This window comes from Crassostrea angulata, chromosome 9 (genome assembly GCF_025612915.1).
Source record: "Crassostrea angulata isolate pt1a10 chromosome 9, ASM2561291v2, whole genome shotgun sequence".
Classification (NCBI taxonomy): domain Eukaryota; kingdom Metazoa; phylum Mollusca; class Bivalvia; order Ostreida; family Ostreidae; genus Magallana; species Magallana angulata.
The window spans coordinates 38,461,591-38,478,703 of record NC_069119.1 but is presented as its reverse complement, the minus strand read 5'-3'; the positions used below and the strand labels follow the sequence as shown (position 1 = coordinate 38,478,703).

At 35.1% G+C, this 17,113-nt stretch overlaps 3 protein-coding genes and 1 pseudogene across 3 annotated transcripts; 2 read left to right on the top strand and 2 right to left on the bottom strand.

Annotated features, from left to right (window-relative positions):
* LOC128163710 (uncharacterized) overlaps positions 1-13,949 on the top strand; it is a 66,046-nt pseudogene extending 52,097 nt beyond the window's left edge.
* Positions 2,139-3,657, top strand: LOC128163703 (uncharacterized). The gene is made up of 2 exons (XM_052827349.1): positions 2,139-2,644; positions 2,747-3,657. Exons 1-2 carry the CDS (start codon positions 2,148-2,150, stop codon positions 3,636-3,638), a joined length of 1,389 nt encoding a protein of 462 aa, XP_052683309.1. The 5' UTR covers positions 2,139-2,147; the 3' UTR covers positions 3,639-3,657.
* LOC128163707 (uncharacterized) lies at positions 3,894-5,048 on the bottom strand. Its single transcript, XM_052827354.1, has one exon. It carries the CDS (start codon positions 4,804-4,806, stop codon positions 4,138-4,140), a length of 669 nt encoding a protein of 222 aa, XP_052683314.1. The 5' UTR covers positions 4,807-5,048; the 3' UTR covers positions 3,894-4,137.
* Positions 5,055-9,796, bottom strand: LOC128163702 (uncharacterized). The gene is made up of 6 exons (XM_052827348.1): positions 9,123-9,796; positions 7,826-8,287; positions 6,786-7,590; positions 6,351-6,638; positions 5,547-5,668; positions 5,055-5,183 (listed from the first exon to the last, which is right to left on the bottom strand). The coding sequence occupies exons 1-4, from the start codon at positions 9,600-9,602 to the stop codon at positions 6,415-6,417; spliced, it is 1,971 nt and encodes a 656-aa protein (XP_052683308.1). The 5' UTR covers positions 9,603-9,796; the 3' UTR covers positions 5,055-5,183; positions 5,547-5,668; positions 6,351-6,414.
* Positions 13,950-17,113: the final 3,164 nt, after the last annotated feature.

The following is a 17,113-nucleotide window of genomic DNA, read 5'->3' as shown; positions in this document are numbered from 1 at the left end:
ATCTACCTGTTTTTCACCACTGGAGGTAAACATTTATGATATACTGTATGTGATATTTTTGGCCATAAATTTTTATTCAGTAAAGAGAAGTCAAAATGTATCACCTTTAAAGTTGAAGTTTTTCCTTAATTTTTATACCAAACTCCTCTACCAAATGAGATTGTAACAGTTTATAGAAGTTTAAATATGGCAGCAACTTCTGAGATGAATTTTTGAATGTACTGAGAGTTTGGTTTTCTAGAGCAGAAGGTTCATGTCCAGAGTCTGGAGAAATCTCTCAAGGACCTACTGAGTGAACTCAAACAAACTCAGACGCCACTCGCCTTCGAGTCTGACACCATGGACAGTCTGGCGAGTCGACTCAGCGCTCAGGCCTTGAACCAGCGAGTGTTACATCACAACTCCGAGCTGTTTAACTTTGTGTCCAGACTGACGGAGGAGAAGATGGAGATACGCAACACACTGGGGCGTCTAGAGGAGAAGATCTGGAGATACAGGCAGAGAGGCGCTGAACAGCAGGTATGTTAGTCTGTAGATACAGGCAGAGAGGTGCCGAACAGCTGGTATGTTTGTCTGTGGAATGGGTGTCTGTAGATAAAGGGAAAATAGGTTCAAAACATCAGGTGTGTAAATCTAGAGATGAATAGAAGACTATGGATAAAGAAAGAGGAGCTCTGAATGTTGGGTATGTAAATCTGAAGATAAATAAATGCTATGGGTAAATTATGAGGGATTCTGAATGTCAGGTACAACTAAAACTTTGGATAGAGAAAGAGAGATTCTAAATGTCAGACATCAGAAAAAAAATTAAGGTGCTTTGAAATTAGTATGGTAAGTCCGCAGAACAATGACGATCTAGGAGTGATGTAACCATGTTAGCTGAGGCATCTTAGAGGGGGACAGGGAAAGGGAGAGAGAGAGAGATATAGGGTAAGGAATTAGAGAGAGAGAGAGAGGAAATGAGAGAGAGAGAGGGAAATGAGAGAGAGGGAAGAGACAGATTATAATACGAATGCTGGTAGTAAAAATTAAAAAAAAACATCCATATAACCATTATATTAATATTTGAAGTTTGAACAACATTTGCTAAATTGATACCTGAATACTCCAATTAAACTCTGATGACGGTAAATCTGTATTTAGATCCAGCGTCTGTACGGGAAATACCTGAGGGCAGACAGTTACAGGAAGGCCCTGGTCTACCAGAAAAAGTACCTGCTCTTGTTACTGGGGGGATTTCAAGACTGTGAGCAGACTACCTTGGCTTTGATTGCCAGGATGGGGGTCTACCCTCCCCTGAGGACCTGCAGCGAGGGACCAGGCCCCGCCGACCTGTCACCGCCTTTAGGAGTGCTGCCAGGGTGGTGGAGGCCATAACTAGGTCAGTAGGTCAGACTGGTCACCATGTTCAAGAGTGTCGCCTCATTGGTATTGTGGTAGTGGTTCAGCCTAGATATTTGTTTTTTTAATTTTCCTGGAGAAATGTACTGTTATGAATATTCTGGATGTAAGTTAGCTATATTATGAAAGGTAAGTGAAGCACATTAATGTATGTATCTTAACATCTGCAGTAGATTTCTCTCCCGTTACTGTTCTTGCAGGATGTGGTACTTGGTCAGGAAGGGAAAGAGAGCCAACAGAGTGGGATTCCCCATGATGGGGGGTACAGTCGACTTCCAACAAGGTGAAATAGTGACATAATTCTACATTTTTTAGCTTACCTGAGGTAAAGCGCAAGTGAAAATTTCTGATCAAGTTTTGTTCGGCAGTCTGTCTGTAAACTATTTACATTTTGTTTCCTTTACCAGAACCACTTGGCCGATTTTAACCAAAATTGGCACAAAGCATCCTTAAGTAAAGAAAATTTGAATTTGTTAAAATTTAGGGTCATGCCCGCTTTCAAGGGGAATAATTAAAGTTAAATGAAAATGTGTTGGTATTTTTTCAAAATATTCTAATCAAAAATCATTTGGCTAGAGAAGCTGTTATTTGTTTGGAAGTATCCTCAGGTACATCGTCGGATACCCACGGGTGATCGCGTCTTTTACTTATCACCCGTGGGCAAACCAGCCGAAATATCGTTGTAAGTTAATTGATATTCATGGATCATTTGATTGGTCACCATATGATTCCATCGCAAAACCTCGATGGCATTTCAACCAATCAGAATGCTTATAACGTATCTGTGTTCGGCTATCGTAAACATGGCGGGCAAGTTTCAAAATGTGTGTAAAAGGTTCAGTTTAGATGCGTTAAAACCTTTCCAGGAGGAAACAATTACACAGCTGTTGAAAGGCAGGGATTCATTTCTTTCCGTTAAAACAGGCGGTGGCAAAAGTATTTGCTATCAAGGTTTCCAGCTGATGTGGACGGAATTGAACGGATGCGAATGCAGTGTTTTGATAGTTTCTCCATTGCTTTCGATAATGAAAGAACAATGTGAATACTTGAAATCTTGTGATTTTACCTCAACGTATATTGGCAGAGATAGTAGCGAAGACATAGACATTATCAATGGTAATTTTCAATTCCTGTTTGCTTCACCGGAATCCATTTTGTCTGTAAATAAGTGGAGGGACATGCTCGTTGCTAGCAAACATTTCAAACTGTTCGTCGTCGATGAGGCCCATACTGTATTGCATTGGTAAGAAAATTTTATTCCAACGGTATATAACACACGTAATAAATATCCCTTACAAGATGTTTTACTATTTATTGCACAAGATTTCAATGTGTATATTTTTAGGGGTGAAAGTGAAATCGAGATGGAACCTTTCCGTATTTGGTACAGCAAGCTAGGCGAAATCAGATCCCTAATACAGTGTCCTGTCCTGTTGATAACTGCAACAGCTAACAGATCAGCTCGAATGGAAATGCAGAAGAAGTTTTGCATGATAGATTGTCATGAAATTATTCAAAATCCTGATAGAGAAAATATCAAGCTGTTTGTTCATAAATTTAAGAGCACAGTTTCACATGGAGACATTTTCTACTTTCTTATTCACTTGTTAAAAAAGGACAAAGAACTGTGTGAAAGATTTTTGATATTCTGTCCTTCAATTAAAACATGCAGTGAATTATTTTCTGCTTTTAGGATGAAACTTGGGCATATCATTAAGCATGTTGACATGTTTCATTCACAATCACCAGACACAGTTAAAGAAAAGATTAAAGAAGACATGAGTGTAGAGAGTGGTAACATCAGAGTTTTAGTTGCAACAAGTGCAGCAGGGATGGGAGTGAATTTCAGATCGGTTAAATATGTTATAAATTATGGACCTCCCAAAGATATGGATGGATTTGTCCAACAGTTCGGTAGAGCAGGTCGTGATGGAGGAGTGGCCATGGCCTTGTTACTTTTTAATGGTAAACAGTGTAGAAAATTGGATGAAGACATGAAAACCTATACTCAAAATAAAGAAACTTGTCGTAGGGACATCATACTTTCAGCATACAAATCAAAATCTGACCCCAAAAGATTAAGGCACATGTGCTGTGATATTTGTGATGTCCAATGTGATTGTAATAGTACTGACTGTTCAAATTTTAAACATCCATTTTATAAATACGAATTGCCTGTGTGTTCTTCAGATTCTGATAATAGTGCTGACGACATGTTTGACGACGATTCAGATTAAAACAAATCATTTCATTATATTCCTGGTTTTGTTTTCCATTTCATTTAAAGGTATGGTGACATAAAGTGAAGAATGCTTATTTTTCTACCGCAGCAAAATTGAAGAAAAATAAACATTATTCAAGTACATTGAAAATATTTAGAACAAAAATAAGTATCTTCACTTTGGAAAAATTTCAAATGTTGTTGCATTAAACAGCATTTCTTCACTATATGTCCTGTTATTGATATTGCAGTAAAATGAGAAAAAACATCCTTAGGTTGTACAAATTTTAATAATATAATATACATAATCTGAGGTAGATCCAAAGTATGCATGTCAAAACAAGGGTTAATTTAGGATATATAAGGAATCAGTCATACTATTTGGCTACCGACACTCTAAAATGCATATGATAAGTGTAAATACTTGGTCAATTCATAAAAAATGAGACCAAAAAGGCTATAATATGAGGTAAAGCATAATTCATTATGCTCATAGATGTATCTATATATTGTAATTACATAAGAAAACTTGCAACATTCTTTTGAGCTTTAATCCAGTTGTGCAAGTCTTCACTATTAATAGAATACAATGGCTCCTTAAAATTTGAAAAACTTTCCCATTTTAAATCTTTCACCTGTCCTTTTTGTCGCAATACTTTCACAATTCTAACAATATCACCTGTTTTGTCAACTGTTGGTCTCGTGCTCCTTGATTTTACAGTTTTAGTACTTTTCATTAACTGATCTTTTATTCCATCTACTACTTGTGTTGTCATACAAATTAGCCTTGCAGATTGAAAGGATTTGTTTGCACCTTGTGTGTTTAACTGAGATTTAATATTGTGTACCTGTATCTCTACACAATTATCATTTGGAATATTGTTTTTAATTCCACCTTTCAAGTTAACAGTCATGTTCCATTTATACTCAAAGCTTTCTTTGGTATCTAGTATGGCAATTATGTATGTAATCATTCGCCAAAGCCAAATTTTATATTTTGAGTGTTTTACTGCAGAAGCATACAGCCATTCCATATAAGCATTGACTGCAGAAGCATACAGCCATTCCATATAAGCATTGCGTACAATTCTTTCACCATCACCCATTTGATAAGCATTGCATGTATCTCTTAACAATAAAGACATTAAAAGAAAGCAATGAACAGGATTTGAATCTGCATCCATATTTTTAACACTACAAAACTTCCAGCAATGTTTTTTTCTAAATGTTTCTTGAACCAACCAGATTTGTAGTATGTTTTAGCACAAAGAGGACACTCGTACAAGTCTTCATTTTTCATAGCTTCCATCTGGGAATCATTCTGATCCAAAGCCTGTAAGTTTTCTCGCAAATGGTGTATTGTTCCAAAATCACAAAAACCTAAAGATTCGACCACTTTATTTGCGGCATGGAGAACCCAGTCAGCTTTTTCTTGATATTCATCATAGAAAACACAGGTGCATCTACAGGTGTTGAACTGATGTCATCCATGTCCATGGTATCCAGGAAAGCTCCTACAATGTACCCATCCGTGACGTCATCAATGAACTGGTGATGTGGCCTAAAAATTTAAGATTTTTGAAAACGTTAAAACTGATATGCATATAACATAATGTACATTTATACACAGGGTATAGAGCTTTGTCTTCATATATACACACAATAAAGAAACCAAAATGCACTGAACAATAGATTAAACAAACTACCGGGTAACAACAATTTCTATACCATTAATAATTTTCCGTACTGTTAACGTCGGACACCCACAGGTGATCACACCTTCCTCATCGACCATGGGTGATGAGTAAAAGATATGATCATCTGTGGATATCTGGCAATGTAAACAGTATTAATGCAAAAATGGGGTTGTTTTTTTTTTTTTTTTTACATATATTAATTGTTAATATTAATACAATTACAGTACCTGAATTTATTGATTACTTCATCAGGTCCTGAAACATCTCTTCTGTTTATGAGATTGCGAAGTTGGTATAATGTCCCAACATCTGATGAGCTTTTTTCTTTGTAGAAGAGTTGGTAAATGCTCTGTAGAAATAAAAGTTAATGGCAAATTATTGTAAAGTTTACCTTATTCCTCTTCATCTAGAATTACAAACATTTAAATTTATTGTAAACATAAAAAAAAACCAGCAAAAAAGTAACCCTCTCAATTTCATGGGCATCTGTTAAATACCTGTTAGGTTTAAAATCAACCCCTCCACCCAATAATAAATTCATTGAAGTCTGTGTACATATTATCAAAAAAGCAATACCACAAAATTGAGAGATGATGTTAAACCAAAATAAAATTATCATGCATTTGAAAAGTAAAGCAATATCTAATATGGCAATGTCTTTTAAACAAACTGCATTTTTTCAAAAATAACATTTTAAATCAATTTGAATTAATACATGTGTTATAAAGGCTTGGTTTATGTTATAACAATTTATCAATAAATTTTCTTATTTTTACACATAAAAACTGTCCTCAATGGACCAGTGATTTCTCTAGAAATAATTCCATTTTTCTGGGGAGGGGGGGGGGTGTTGTCTATAAGGATGGAGAAGCCATTAAAACCAATTTTTCATCAACATTACTATGTGAACTTAATTTGTAAGAATTTTCCTAGAGGGAGGTATAGACACGATTTCCAGTCTAGATCAACACACAACAATAATAGTCAGTTAGTAAAACACAAACACAAATGAAAACAAAAGAAAAACTTACATGTGAACAAGGTGAAAAATAAACTTCAAACTTTTTGAACTGTCAACTTTTGAAACATCCACTCTCAGTATACCAAAAGAAAGTTCATTTCCCTGTGCAATCCCTCTGGCCTGTGAATTAATCCACTAAGGCTCTCAAATTCAGATGGGACATTCTGCATGGCCTCCTGCGCAGAAAAAGCTCTCTCATTCGTCAGAACGTCTCCACCGAACACAATTCTTTCTGGCGTTTCATTGTCTACATGTGGAACTGCTAGGTGATGGATTCTTTGAAGTATAGTAATCATGCCTAAATAATAAAAGATAATGAAAAATATTTTCTTAGAGAGTGTGAAGATCTAATTTTAAGAAATGTTCTCTCACTGTCATATTAAACATGTATATGCACATAGAAAAAATTCCAGTACATTTAATTTTTTCTCATTTTTAATTATACCTTGAGAAGAATTCTCACTGGCTTCAATTAGGTCACAATTGAGAAAAATAGACTTCTCCTTTGTCTTCTCCATGTATGGATGTGAAATATAAGTTGGAAAGCTTGCACTTGCAGGTTTCAAAAACTCAATATACTTCAGCAGGATGTGAGATACATGGAAAACAATGTTTTTACAAAGGCTGTCAGTCTGTACCATCGATGGTATCCAACTATTTGTTGGTACACGTAAAACATCATTTCTTTCTCTCAACATATCGGACGGTAAATTCAAGTCCTCTGCTGTAATTCGTTTTTGCTTGGCCATGACTAGGAACCAGTGTAAGCTCTTGCGCTGTTTCTCCATGGTCATCTTTGCTGGACTGATCGTGACGTCCAAATTATCCCCAAGAATTTCTATTGGCTTTGGTTTTGAAATAATGTTCTGAACTAAATGATCTCCTGTATCAGATTTATCATCATTTTCACATGCAGCAGAAAAAAGCAAATTGTTTTCTGCACTACTTTCAGTTCTACCAGTATGGTACTGTGTTTTGTCTGCTTCACTTTCAACAACAGCAGCATGGCACGGTAAGCCTTGTGTCTCACTGTCTCCACAAGCAGCAAGCGAAGTTACTTCTGTATCACTTTCAAGCCCTGCAGTAGGAGACAGTCCTGAAGCATTCCTTGTGAACTCTTGTTTGTGATTTACATATGTTGAAACTGTTTCCATAATCTGTTTTTCTTGCTGTTTCACAAGTTGTTTTTTCTTTTTCATTATGCTTGTAGGCGACACAACTACACCAAGATCATGAAGTATTTTCAAACCCTGAAAAGATAAACAATTTAATCAATCCATGAGTGTTGAACTTGAAATTTTAACTTTTTAATTACAGTACTGTGCATGTACTATTTTGTTTTGTATCTGTTTCAGCAAAATAATGTATATTGTTTGGAAGTTTAACTCAATTTGTAATAATTCAAATGACTTGTATTTTAAGTATTGAGTTTCGGTCCCATTTTTACATTCATGAATATAATGTCAAACATTAAAAATCTATCACCTCTTTGGTCATTCCACATTTGTCTGCAATAAGTCCTAAGATATACTGCAGCTGATTAAGTCCTTGGGATCTTGTGTAAAGTAATATAGCTGCAGAGGTTATCACACCAGGCAACTTTTTCTTGGTTCTCAAATCCAGGTTAGCCGCACCACATAGAATATTATGCAAGTAAGGAGCTTTGGCTTGAAATTCATGAGAAACAGCTGTCCAATCAAATTTAAGAAGGTTTTCTGAACTTTGATTTTGGAAGACATTTCCATTTCTTCTAACAAGAACATTAATTTCTTTCTGAATCTCTTTTTTCACAACATTCACAATAGCATCCTTGTATTTATCATTTTTCCTGTAATGTTTCATAATTGCTTCAGGTTTCTTGCTGTTCATCATAGCTTTCAAGGCTGATTTTTCAGGTTCAGTGTTAACATACTTGGAGCGTTCACCATGTGGGTACTTGACTGTGATCTATCAAAAAATAAATAAATGAATTGTTGATCTTTACAAGACGTACTGTACATATGCCGGTATATGTTCATATCTAAGTGAACTTTGCCTAGGATCAAGAGGTCATAATATGATGCCACAATGATCATTGCACATTTTATAATTGCTTATTTTATTTTTGATATTCTATTATGTATGTACCAGGTATATAAAACATGATATTGAACATGTTGAATACAATAAATTTATTTGTCAATTTTAATAATCTGATTTCTCAAGATAACAATGATAAAAAGTTCACCAATTTGAATTTGTTTGATAGTCATAGATATCAAATCTCCTGCTTTTTATGCTATAATTTAAAGTCTATGAAATAAAACATTGAACATGTGTACTGGTGTGCAACCAGTTCTCACCAAGTACCGCTTCTGGCTAGTACATTTTTTAAAATCTAAAATCTAATCTTCTCGCCAGTACATATTTAAAATCTATGAAATAAAATGTATCTGTGTACTGGTGTGCGACCAGTTCTCACCAAGTACCATTTCTCGCCAGTACTTTGTGACGTCATTTTTTGTATATAATTTATGTGACAGTGTGTTGATTAAATGACATCACAATGTACTGGCAAGAAATGGTACATAGCGAGAACTGGTCGCACGTCAGTAGTTTTACGAAATGATTATGGTACAAAATGACTCCTAGTAAAATCATGGAGACGAAGAATAATTGTTTCATAGTTCCTACCATTGTTGTACCGGTACTCAATATTGTATAATATTTCAAATATTTGATTTTTGCAATAGCATTATAATATATATATATGCAAAATGTAAACCAAGTGCGCTATATTTACCTTAACATCAAAATCTTCTCGTGGTTGTTTTGTCTGCGTTGACCTTGTGACTTGAGTTACAACCCTTTTCTCTGGTGTGACTTTAGGTGCAGGACTACATTTACGGGTAGGTGTGGAAAATAAACTTTTCTTGAGCCTTGACCTTGGTGTCGGCGTTTGTTTAACTAACGGTCTTTTTTCCCCTCTTCTAGGCGTACTTACACACTGTTGAACAATGCCTGGCATTGTTTTGAGTGTCGCTAAAAGTTTGTCGCGTTCTTCTGTTAACGACACAACTTTCGTCTCAATGTCCCCATTTAATTTCCTTATTCTGTTCAGTTTATTCACACACTGATTGCAAAGAACGCCAGTCATAGCTATTCCCAGTATTTTGAAAATATTTCCATAGTGATCTTGGCTAATATTTGATGCTAAGGACCTGTAAGATTTATCCCGGATATTTTTCTTACAAAAACCACACGTCTTCATGGGCGCCGCCATTGTTGCATGTTTAGTTAACAACAAAACGTATTTTCAAAACTGAAGAGTTCCAAATTTACTATCAGAGTTTCTGATTGGTTGTTCAATATGAACGAATTTGCATATTTTACAGCGATATTTCGGCTGGTTTGCCCACGGGTGATAAGTAAAAGACGCGATCACCCGTGGGTATCCGACGATGCCTCAGGTAGTGTAGATTCAAGTTTGCACAAATCATGATCCCTGGGGGTAGGTAGGGTTAAGGCACAATGAGGGGTCAAATTTTTACATAGGAATATGTAGAATAAATTTTAAAATCTTCTTTGAAACTGATCAGCCAGAAAAGCTGTAACTTGTGTGGAAACATTTTCAGGTAGGGTAGATTGAAGTTTGTTCAAATCATGTTCCCCAGGGGGAGGGTGACGCCACAATTTTTTCATAAGAATATATAGAGGAAATCTTTAAAAATCATTTTCTCAAAAACCAATTGGCCAGAAAAGCTGCTACCAATGTGGAGCATCCTCAGGTAGGGCAAATTTAAGTTTGTTCAAACCATGATCCCTGGGTGTAGCATGGGGCTACAATGGGGTCAAATGTTTACATTGGAATATATAGAGAAAAACCTTTACAGATGTTCTTTTCAGGAACCGATCGAGCAGAAAAGCTAAACTTGTTTGAAAAGCATCCTCTGTTAGGTTAAATTAAAGTTTGATAAATGCATGATCCCCAGGGGTAGATTGGGGCCCGGGGGGATCAGATAGGAATATTCTTGGGCCTCATAGAACTGAAATGCTCAATTTGTGATATGACTTCAATAAAAAATTGATTGAAAAACATAAGAATATGCAGGAGATTTTTTTCTTTTATACAGGATGATTTCAATTTGTTTATTGTTGCTCAGGTGAGCGATGTGGCCAATAGGCCCCTTGTTTTTATTGAAGTTTTAGTAACATACTCATGCCATAGATTGCTTGATTATCAATTGATGGTCATTTTCAGTATGAAATAATTGATTTTTACTCCAGTGTAAAATTTATAGAACCATTTTGAGAAGCATATATTAAAAATTTATTGTTTTGCATAATTTTTACATAAGAAAACTAATTACATTTTAAATATCTTTCTTTCATGACACAAATCCATTCTACAGAGTGATCAAGTTGATGGTAAAATCACGTGATTGTAATAAGACACGTCTCTTTATATACAGGTTACGCACCCAACTCTTACAGTTTCTCACCACCCCGCATCAACACTCAGTCACGCCTGAACGGCTCCGGACCCTTCAACAGTCACGCATCATCGCTTTTCCATTCAAGTGTTCATCAGTCTCCATACAGTCCGTCCTATTTGTCTTCCAGCTTTACTGAGAGAGGCCTCCTTAATGGAGCTTCTCCATATCACTCACTAGGGGGAGCCTCTAGTGGTTACCATGTCAACCGCAATGGAGTAACCAATGGGAGCTCTCCTTATCAGTCAGTGGGAGGGGTTTCTGATAGTTACCATGTCAACAGCAATTTCTCTGTCCATACCACACACCCCACGCAGGATTACAGCAGCAAACCACACCCCACTTCTGAAAACTCAGGTGCTAGAAGGTGAGCTAATTAAACCAGAGATGTAAGACAGAAAAAATCAAACTACATTTACTGTTTTAGAATTTTTAAATTTTACAATATTTGACCAAAACATTTAAAAATGTGTTTTAAATATTTTTGGAAAGTAAGAATTTTCAAAACTTTCATAGATATTTAATTGAAGAACTTATTTCATATAAAGTCCTGGCACAAAATAAAGGGTTTTTTGTTTCGTTTCTAGCAGAAAAATTCTCTTCCTCTCCCACCCCCACAACAGTTGGTCACTCATCTCCAGCACGTCGAGTAAGGATCAGCGAGCCCTCACTGCATGATGACTACATCTCTCGACTCGAGAATCTGCAGCAGAGACTCAGCGGGATGGATTCAGGTGAGTGAAAATGAAGGTTTAAGTCTCAAAAGTGACACTATTGTATTGCAAGGGGTCAAGTTTAAAGCCAAGAATGTTCTCTTAAATTTCATATCGGCTTTAAAATTTGTTGGCTGTGAATAAGTAATCATAACAGTTTGTGATGACATATTGAAATTGATTTCTATTATTGCACTGCTTATTTTTTTAAAAAGTAATTAACAGTTTCAAACAAAACTAAAATATTCATTGTTTTCATAAGACACATTTTCCGTTTAATTTTTAACGAAGTCAGTCAACAAAAAAAAAAAAATATTTTGGCACATTTAATATAATGTATACAGGTTTATCATGATAATATCGAGGTCAAGTTTGATATTGGGTACGATTGAGCAATTTTCGACACAGTTATTGCCCTTGGACGTGGAAAAATTCAAGTTATTTCCAGTTTCAGCTCATTTTGTTCGCAGAGAATGAACATATTGAAATGAAATTTGGTATACAGGTTTATCATGATAATATCTAAATCAAGTTCGATATTGGGTATGATCAAGCAATTGTCGACAGAGTTATGGCTCTTGGACGTAGAAAAATTCTAGTTATTTGCAGTTTCCGCTCATTTCCTTTGCAGAGGTTGAGCATATTTAACATATTGTAAGGAAATTTTGTATACAGGTATATCATGATAACATCTAGGTCAAGTTCGATATTGGGTACGATCGAGCAATTTTCGACAGAGTTATGGCTCTTGCACATAGAAAAATTCCAGTTATTTGCAGTTGCTGCTCATTTATTTAGCAGAGGGTGCACAAATTGATATGAAATTGTGTATACAGGTTTATCTAAATAATATGTAGGTCAAGTTTGATTTTTGGTATTATAGAGCAATTGTTGACAGAGGTATATCCCTTGGACTTAGAAAAATTCCAGTTATTCGCAGTTTATGTTCTTTTTCTTTGTGGATGTTTCAGTAATGCTGATGTCAACAGGCTCTTTGAATCTTTTTTGCTGTGTCGAACTGTCGATTGTTTCAAACATTAAGGTTATAAAAAATAATGCAAATTCCATTACTTTGAAGGAGTCTATTAGATTACAAATTTCCAGCTTTTAGTATGTTTATCAACTTTTTAAATGATATTTAAAATGTATGAGATGTGTTTTGCCAATTTATAAACCATAAATTTTGTTATTTTCCAGGTACTCCAAGGTCAAGGTTATTTCCACGGAGATAGGCGTGAGATCCAGATACATTGTCAAGTCTTTGCTGTCCTCGTGACCTTGTTCGACTTTGACTTTCATTGGCTCCATACTCTCTGATGTTGGACAATAACATTCTTTTTACCTGCAATAATCATAAGTCCTGCCATTTCAGGAACCAAAGAAAGGAATGTAAAGATTTGTTAAGTTGGGACCAGATGTTTTATATGTTATTGTTTTTATTATTGAGTTCAATATCATGGTGTTTGATGATTTATTTGAGCTTAAGCAAATTCTGAACTCATCCAATGATTTTAGAGGCACATAATGTTCTGTTTTGTACCTATTGTTAAAACAGTCAAGTTACTATTCATTATGCCAAGACTTTATCAATATTTTATGATATTAATGTCAGAGTTTTATTTTGATAAAGGTAGTCATAGAATTATTATGTTTTTATGGTGTATGATATTTGTTTCATATTCTATGGGATCATTGCTGTTTAAAACTAGTCCTTACTGTCTGTGATTAAACATAAATAGCTGCTTGTCTCCACATGTAAATCCCCCCACCCCCCTCAGTATCGTCTGCCTACCTGCTGTGCAGAGGAATTCATTGTATATATCAATAGTACAACAATTCTGCCCTTTCATCAATATATTTCTAATTTTTCTGTATAAGCTATAGTCTGGAACCTGTTTTATCTTGTCATCAATGTAACATTGACCCTGCTGCCTTTACTTGATTCCACAATTAACATACTATCTGGAACCAGTTCCTACTGCCATTATTTGATTCTCACAATTTGGCCCCAACACTCAAACTATTCCCCTCAAGTATTATTAGAAACTTGCAACATGAATGCATAAATGTCTTTTTAAAATCTACTGTTTTTTTAGTTTAATTGGTTCTGTAAAATAAAATTAACCCAATATCAAAGATCTTAAATGCAATGGTAAAATCTGCATGTCCTAAAAGCCCTTGTCAGATGTTACATGTCATATGTTATAATCTTAAAATGTCAATACAAGGGAGTTTATCCATGCATGTCAAAATATATCTGTCTAGAAATAATGTATCATTAGAACCCCCTTTGGTTAATTTATTGTCAATCATATTACTTGTATCTAGGATCATTGTTTTATGAAAAGTGGATTAATGTACAAGTTTTGTCATGTATTGGATTATATGTTTGGATGCTGAATTGAAAGTAAAATATTTAATTTATCAAGTGTTGCGTCATTTACAAAATGAGATAGAATATTATAGTCTTGTGATATTTGATAGCAAAAAAGCCTACAAACTTTTTGTGGTGTAGAGTGAAAGACATCTACTAAGTTTTGACACCCCTGCAAATGTTATTGTTATTCAAATTTAGACCACGTGCTTTTATTTGACCCTTTTAGTTTCGCAGTAAAAATCGTACCTCGTGTTTATAGTCTATTTCACAGTATCTAGGTTCTTGTAGTCAAATATAAAATCTAGAGGTTTATTGATTTTAAACTTTATCTTCATTAATTAGTGAATAAAATGTGTTCTAGAAATAAATGTGACTATACAAAAATTAGTTTTTGTCTGCTGTTGCAACATCTTACATGCTTAAAGGAGATCTCTCCTGAGGAATAATTTTCGATCCGCGCCTGACCGAGTAATAACATCAATAGTGAAACAGACTATACCATTTTATGCAGAATGTTCCTAAAAAATGGCTCGGTATACTAAATGTTTTAATGAAAAACAGACACCCATTATTTTTTTGAAAAATATGGTATTGCACACCACAAGCATCAAACATGGCTATGATTTTATCAAGCAACCCCATGTTTATATTTTCAACTACTCTACACGTGGTTGAACACGAACGATAACTTTGTTCTGAATATTATCGTTTAATATAAATAACTGCTAGATGGTGAAATAAGACATACATCTTGAAAGCTTTTCCCGTTTAAACATAAATCAAAGTAGGATATGATATGAAAAACGACCAGTACTGACGTATTTTGAGAATGTTATCCGAACACTTAAATACTTCCGCTTGAAATTTCACAGGAACTTAACAAATCTCGGTAAAGTCTCGTGAACTTTCATTCGAGCACCTCTGGATTTATTATGTACTTAGCAACGATAAAGAAAACATTCCGAACACATTCGCAGGGGTGTTTGAGGTCTGTGGAAAATGACATCTAAGTCATGCGGTCTGTGGGAGAAGGTGTTATCTAAGTCATGCGGTCTGTGGGAGAAAGTGACATCTAAGTCACGTGGTCTGTGGGAGAAAGTGACAGTGTGTATCGCTTATGCTATACCCTTGGCGTTGGCGTACGGACCTTGGCAAGTTTTTGGAGCATGGTTTGTGTCTAACGTATTACTTGCCGTATTTTCACCAACCTTGCATGGATGGTGCATCTGGGCATACATGTGGACTTAACAGACTAGAATGCTGAGTCTAAGCCAAAAATTGCAGATGCTGGAGAAAGTTATGGTTTTGGGAGTAGGTAAAAGATTCTGGAGCAGGTGCCCTTTGATGACCATATCTTAGCTATTACTGGTCCCAACTTCACCAAACTTGCATGGATTGGGAGTCTTATGATACATATACAACTGGCAGGCTTGAATGCTGAATCTGATCATGAGCAATACTAGTAGGTAACGGATGATGAAGGATTTATAAGCAGGTTAAAGTTTTTGGAGCAGGTGCTCTTTAAATGACCTTATCTAAGTTATTATTGGTTATATCTTCACCATACTTAAATGGACGATGCATCATGTGATATTGATGCACTCAAAGTGGTTGGATGCTGAATTTGAGTCCTAGGATGCGGATGCTGGAGGAGATTAATGTATTGGAGCAGGTCACATGTTTAGATAAATAAAAATCCTTACTTATTCAACTTGCATGGTTGATTTAACTTTACGTGGGTTAATGAATCACATAGCTAGCTTTGATTACGGAAGTGATCTTACGTATCCCGATGACAGGGAAAGTTTAAGATTTTAGAACAACTCAAATTGCGTTAAGAACTTGAACCTTGTTACATAATGAGGTAAATTTCGTTCATACTCAATAAGTAAATATAACTCTTGATGTGTAGTATAAAGGTAGCTTCAAATAGAGAATTTGGTCTTGATTATCTTGATGCTAGAGCAGGTGTAAAAAAATTAAATAATTTAACTCTTGTTGTAATGCGGCATTTGATTGGATAGAAAAATATAATCAAATTTGTTTAACCTAGTGTGCACGTCACAAGACATGTCACGATGCACAAACGTCAAAAACGTACTAATCCGCCTGACGTTACGTTTGAATTTTGAACTGAGTAAGTAATATCATTTTAAAAGTAAAACGCACTCAATATGTACAGTAAATTAATACAGAAAATTAAATTACAAGAAATGAACTCAATATCTACCCAAGTTATACTCCTACAACCTGGGTTGGAGCAATTTGCGCTTTTTTATGATAAGGTAGACATTGTATTATAAATAACCCGCTTCTGCGATGTCGCTACCTTCATGTCCCCATGAATCACCAAAGAAAGCAGTTTATTGTTTAAATAAACGTATCCCGATGAAAGGTTAATCATTTATACAACCTGATTTACAGTTACGATTCCATCTCTGTCAATAACAAATTAAACTGATTCTTGTGATTTCTCGTGGATAACTGAACTTCAGATTGTTTGATATTTCTTACTGAGTCTCTACCTAATTAGAAATGTTTTATCCACCGGGGGTTCTACTAAACAGAGATCTCTAGAGAACTTTAGAGAACTCTAGCGATTTTTTATATTTATACGTATTTAGAATGTATGTTTGCACTTATATGATGAAAAATGTGGTATTTTAGTCAAAATATATATATAAAAAAATTTGGTTTTAAGTGTATTTCATGCACAAATTAGTTGGGGGGAGGGCTAAATTATTCTGATTTTCCACGTGCATTACTCTGTTTGGTGTTCTTTAAACAAAATCAACATTTGAAATACTAAGTAATTCTTTAAATTGGATTTTAATTGGCATTACACTGACCACAGGTCCCTAAAATAGTTCTTTTTTATGTATATTAAGATTATTTCCTGTACTATAATAGCAACGTTATATTTATGACTACAGAGAATGATCTTTATTATAAAACATTAACGTAAGGTGCGTGTGCACAGGCACTTAATTGCTTTTCATTGAAACATGTTATAAAAAAAAATATATGTTATGTTTTTACATGCATTATACCAATGACATATGAGGTAAAACAAGTGACTTTGCTTGATACGCAGGTGTAAATGACATCAGACTGGGATCGGATTTTGACGATCACGCACTCGGAACCACTCGGATGTCTTGCCCACTCGACAATTTGTATGGAGCGTAGCGGAATCAGCCGAGGATTGCCG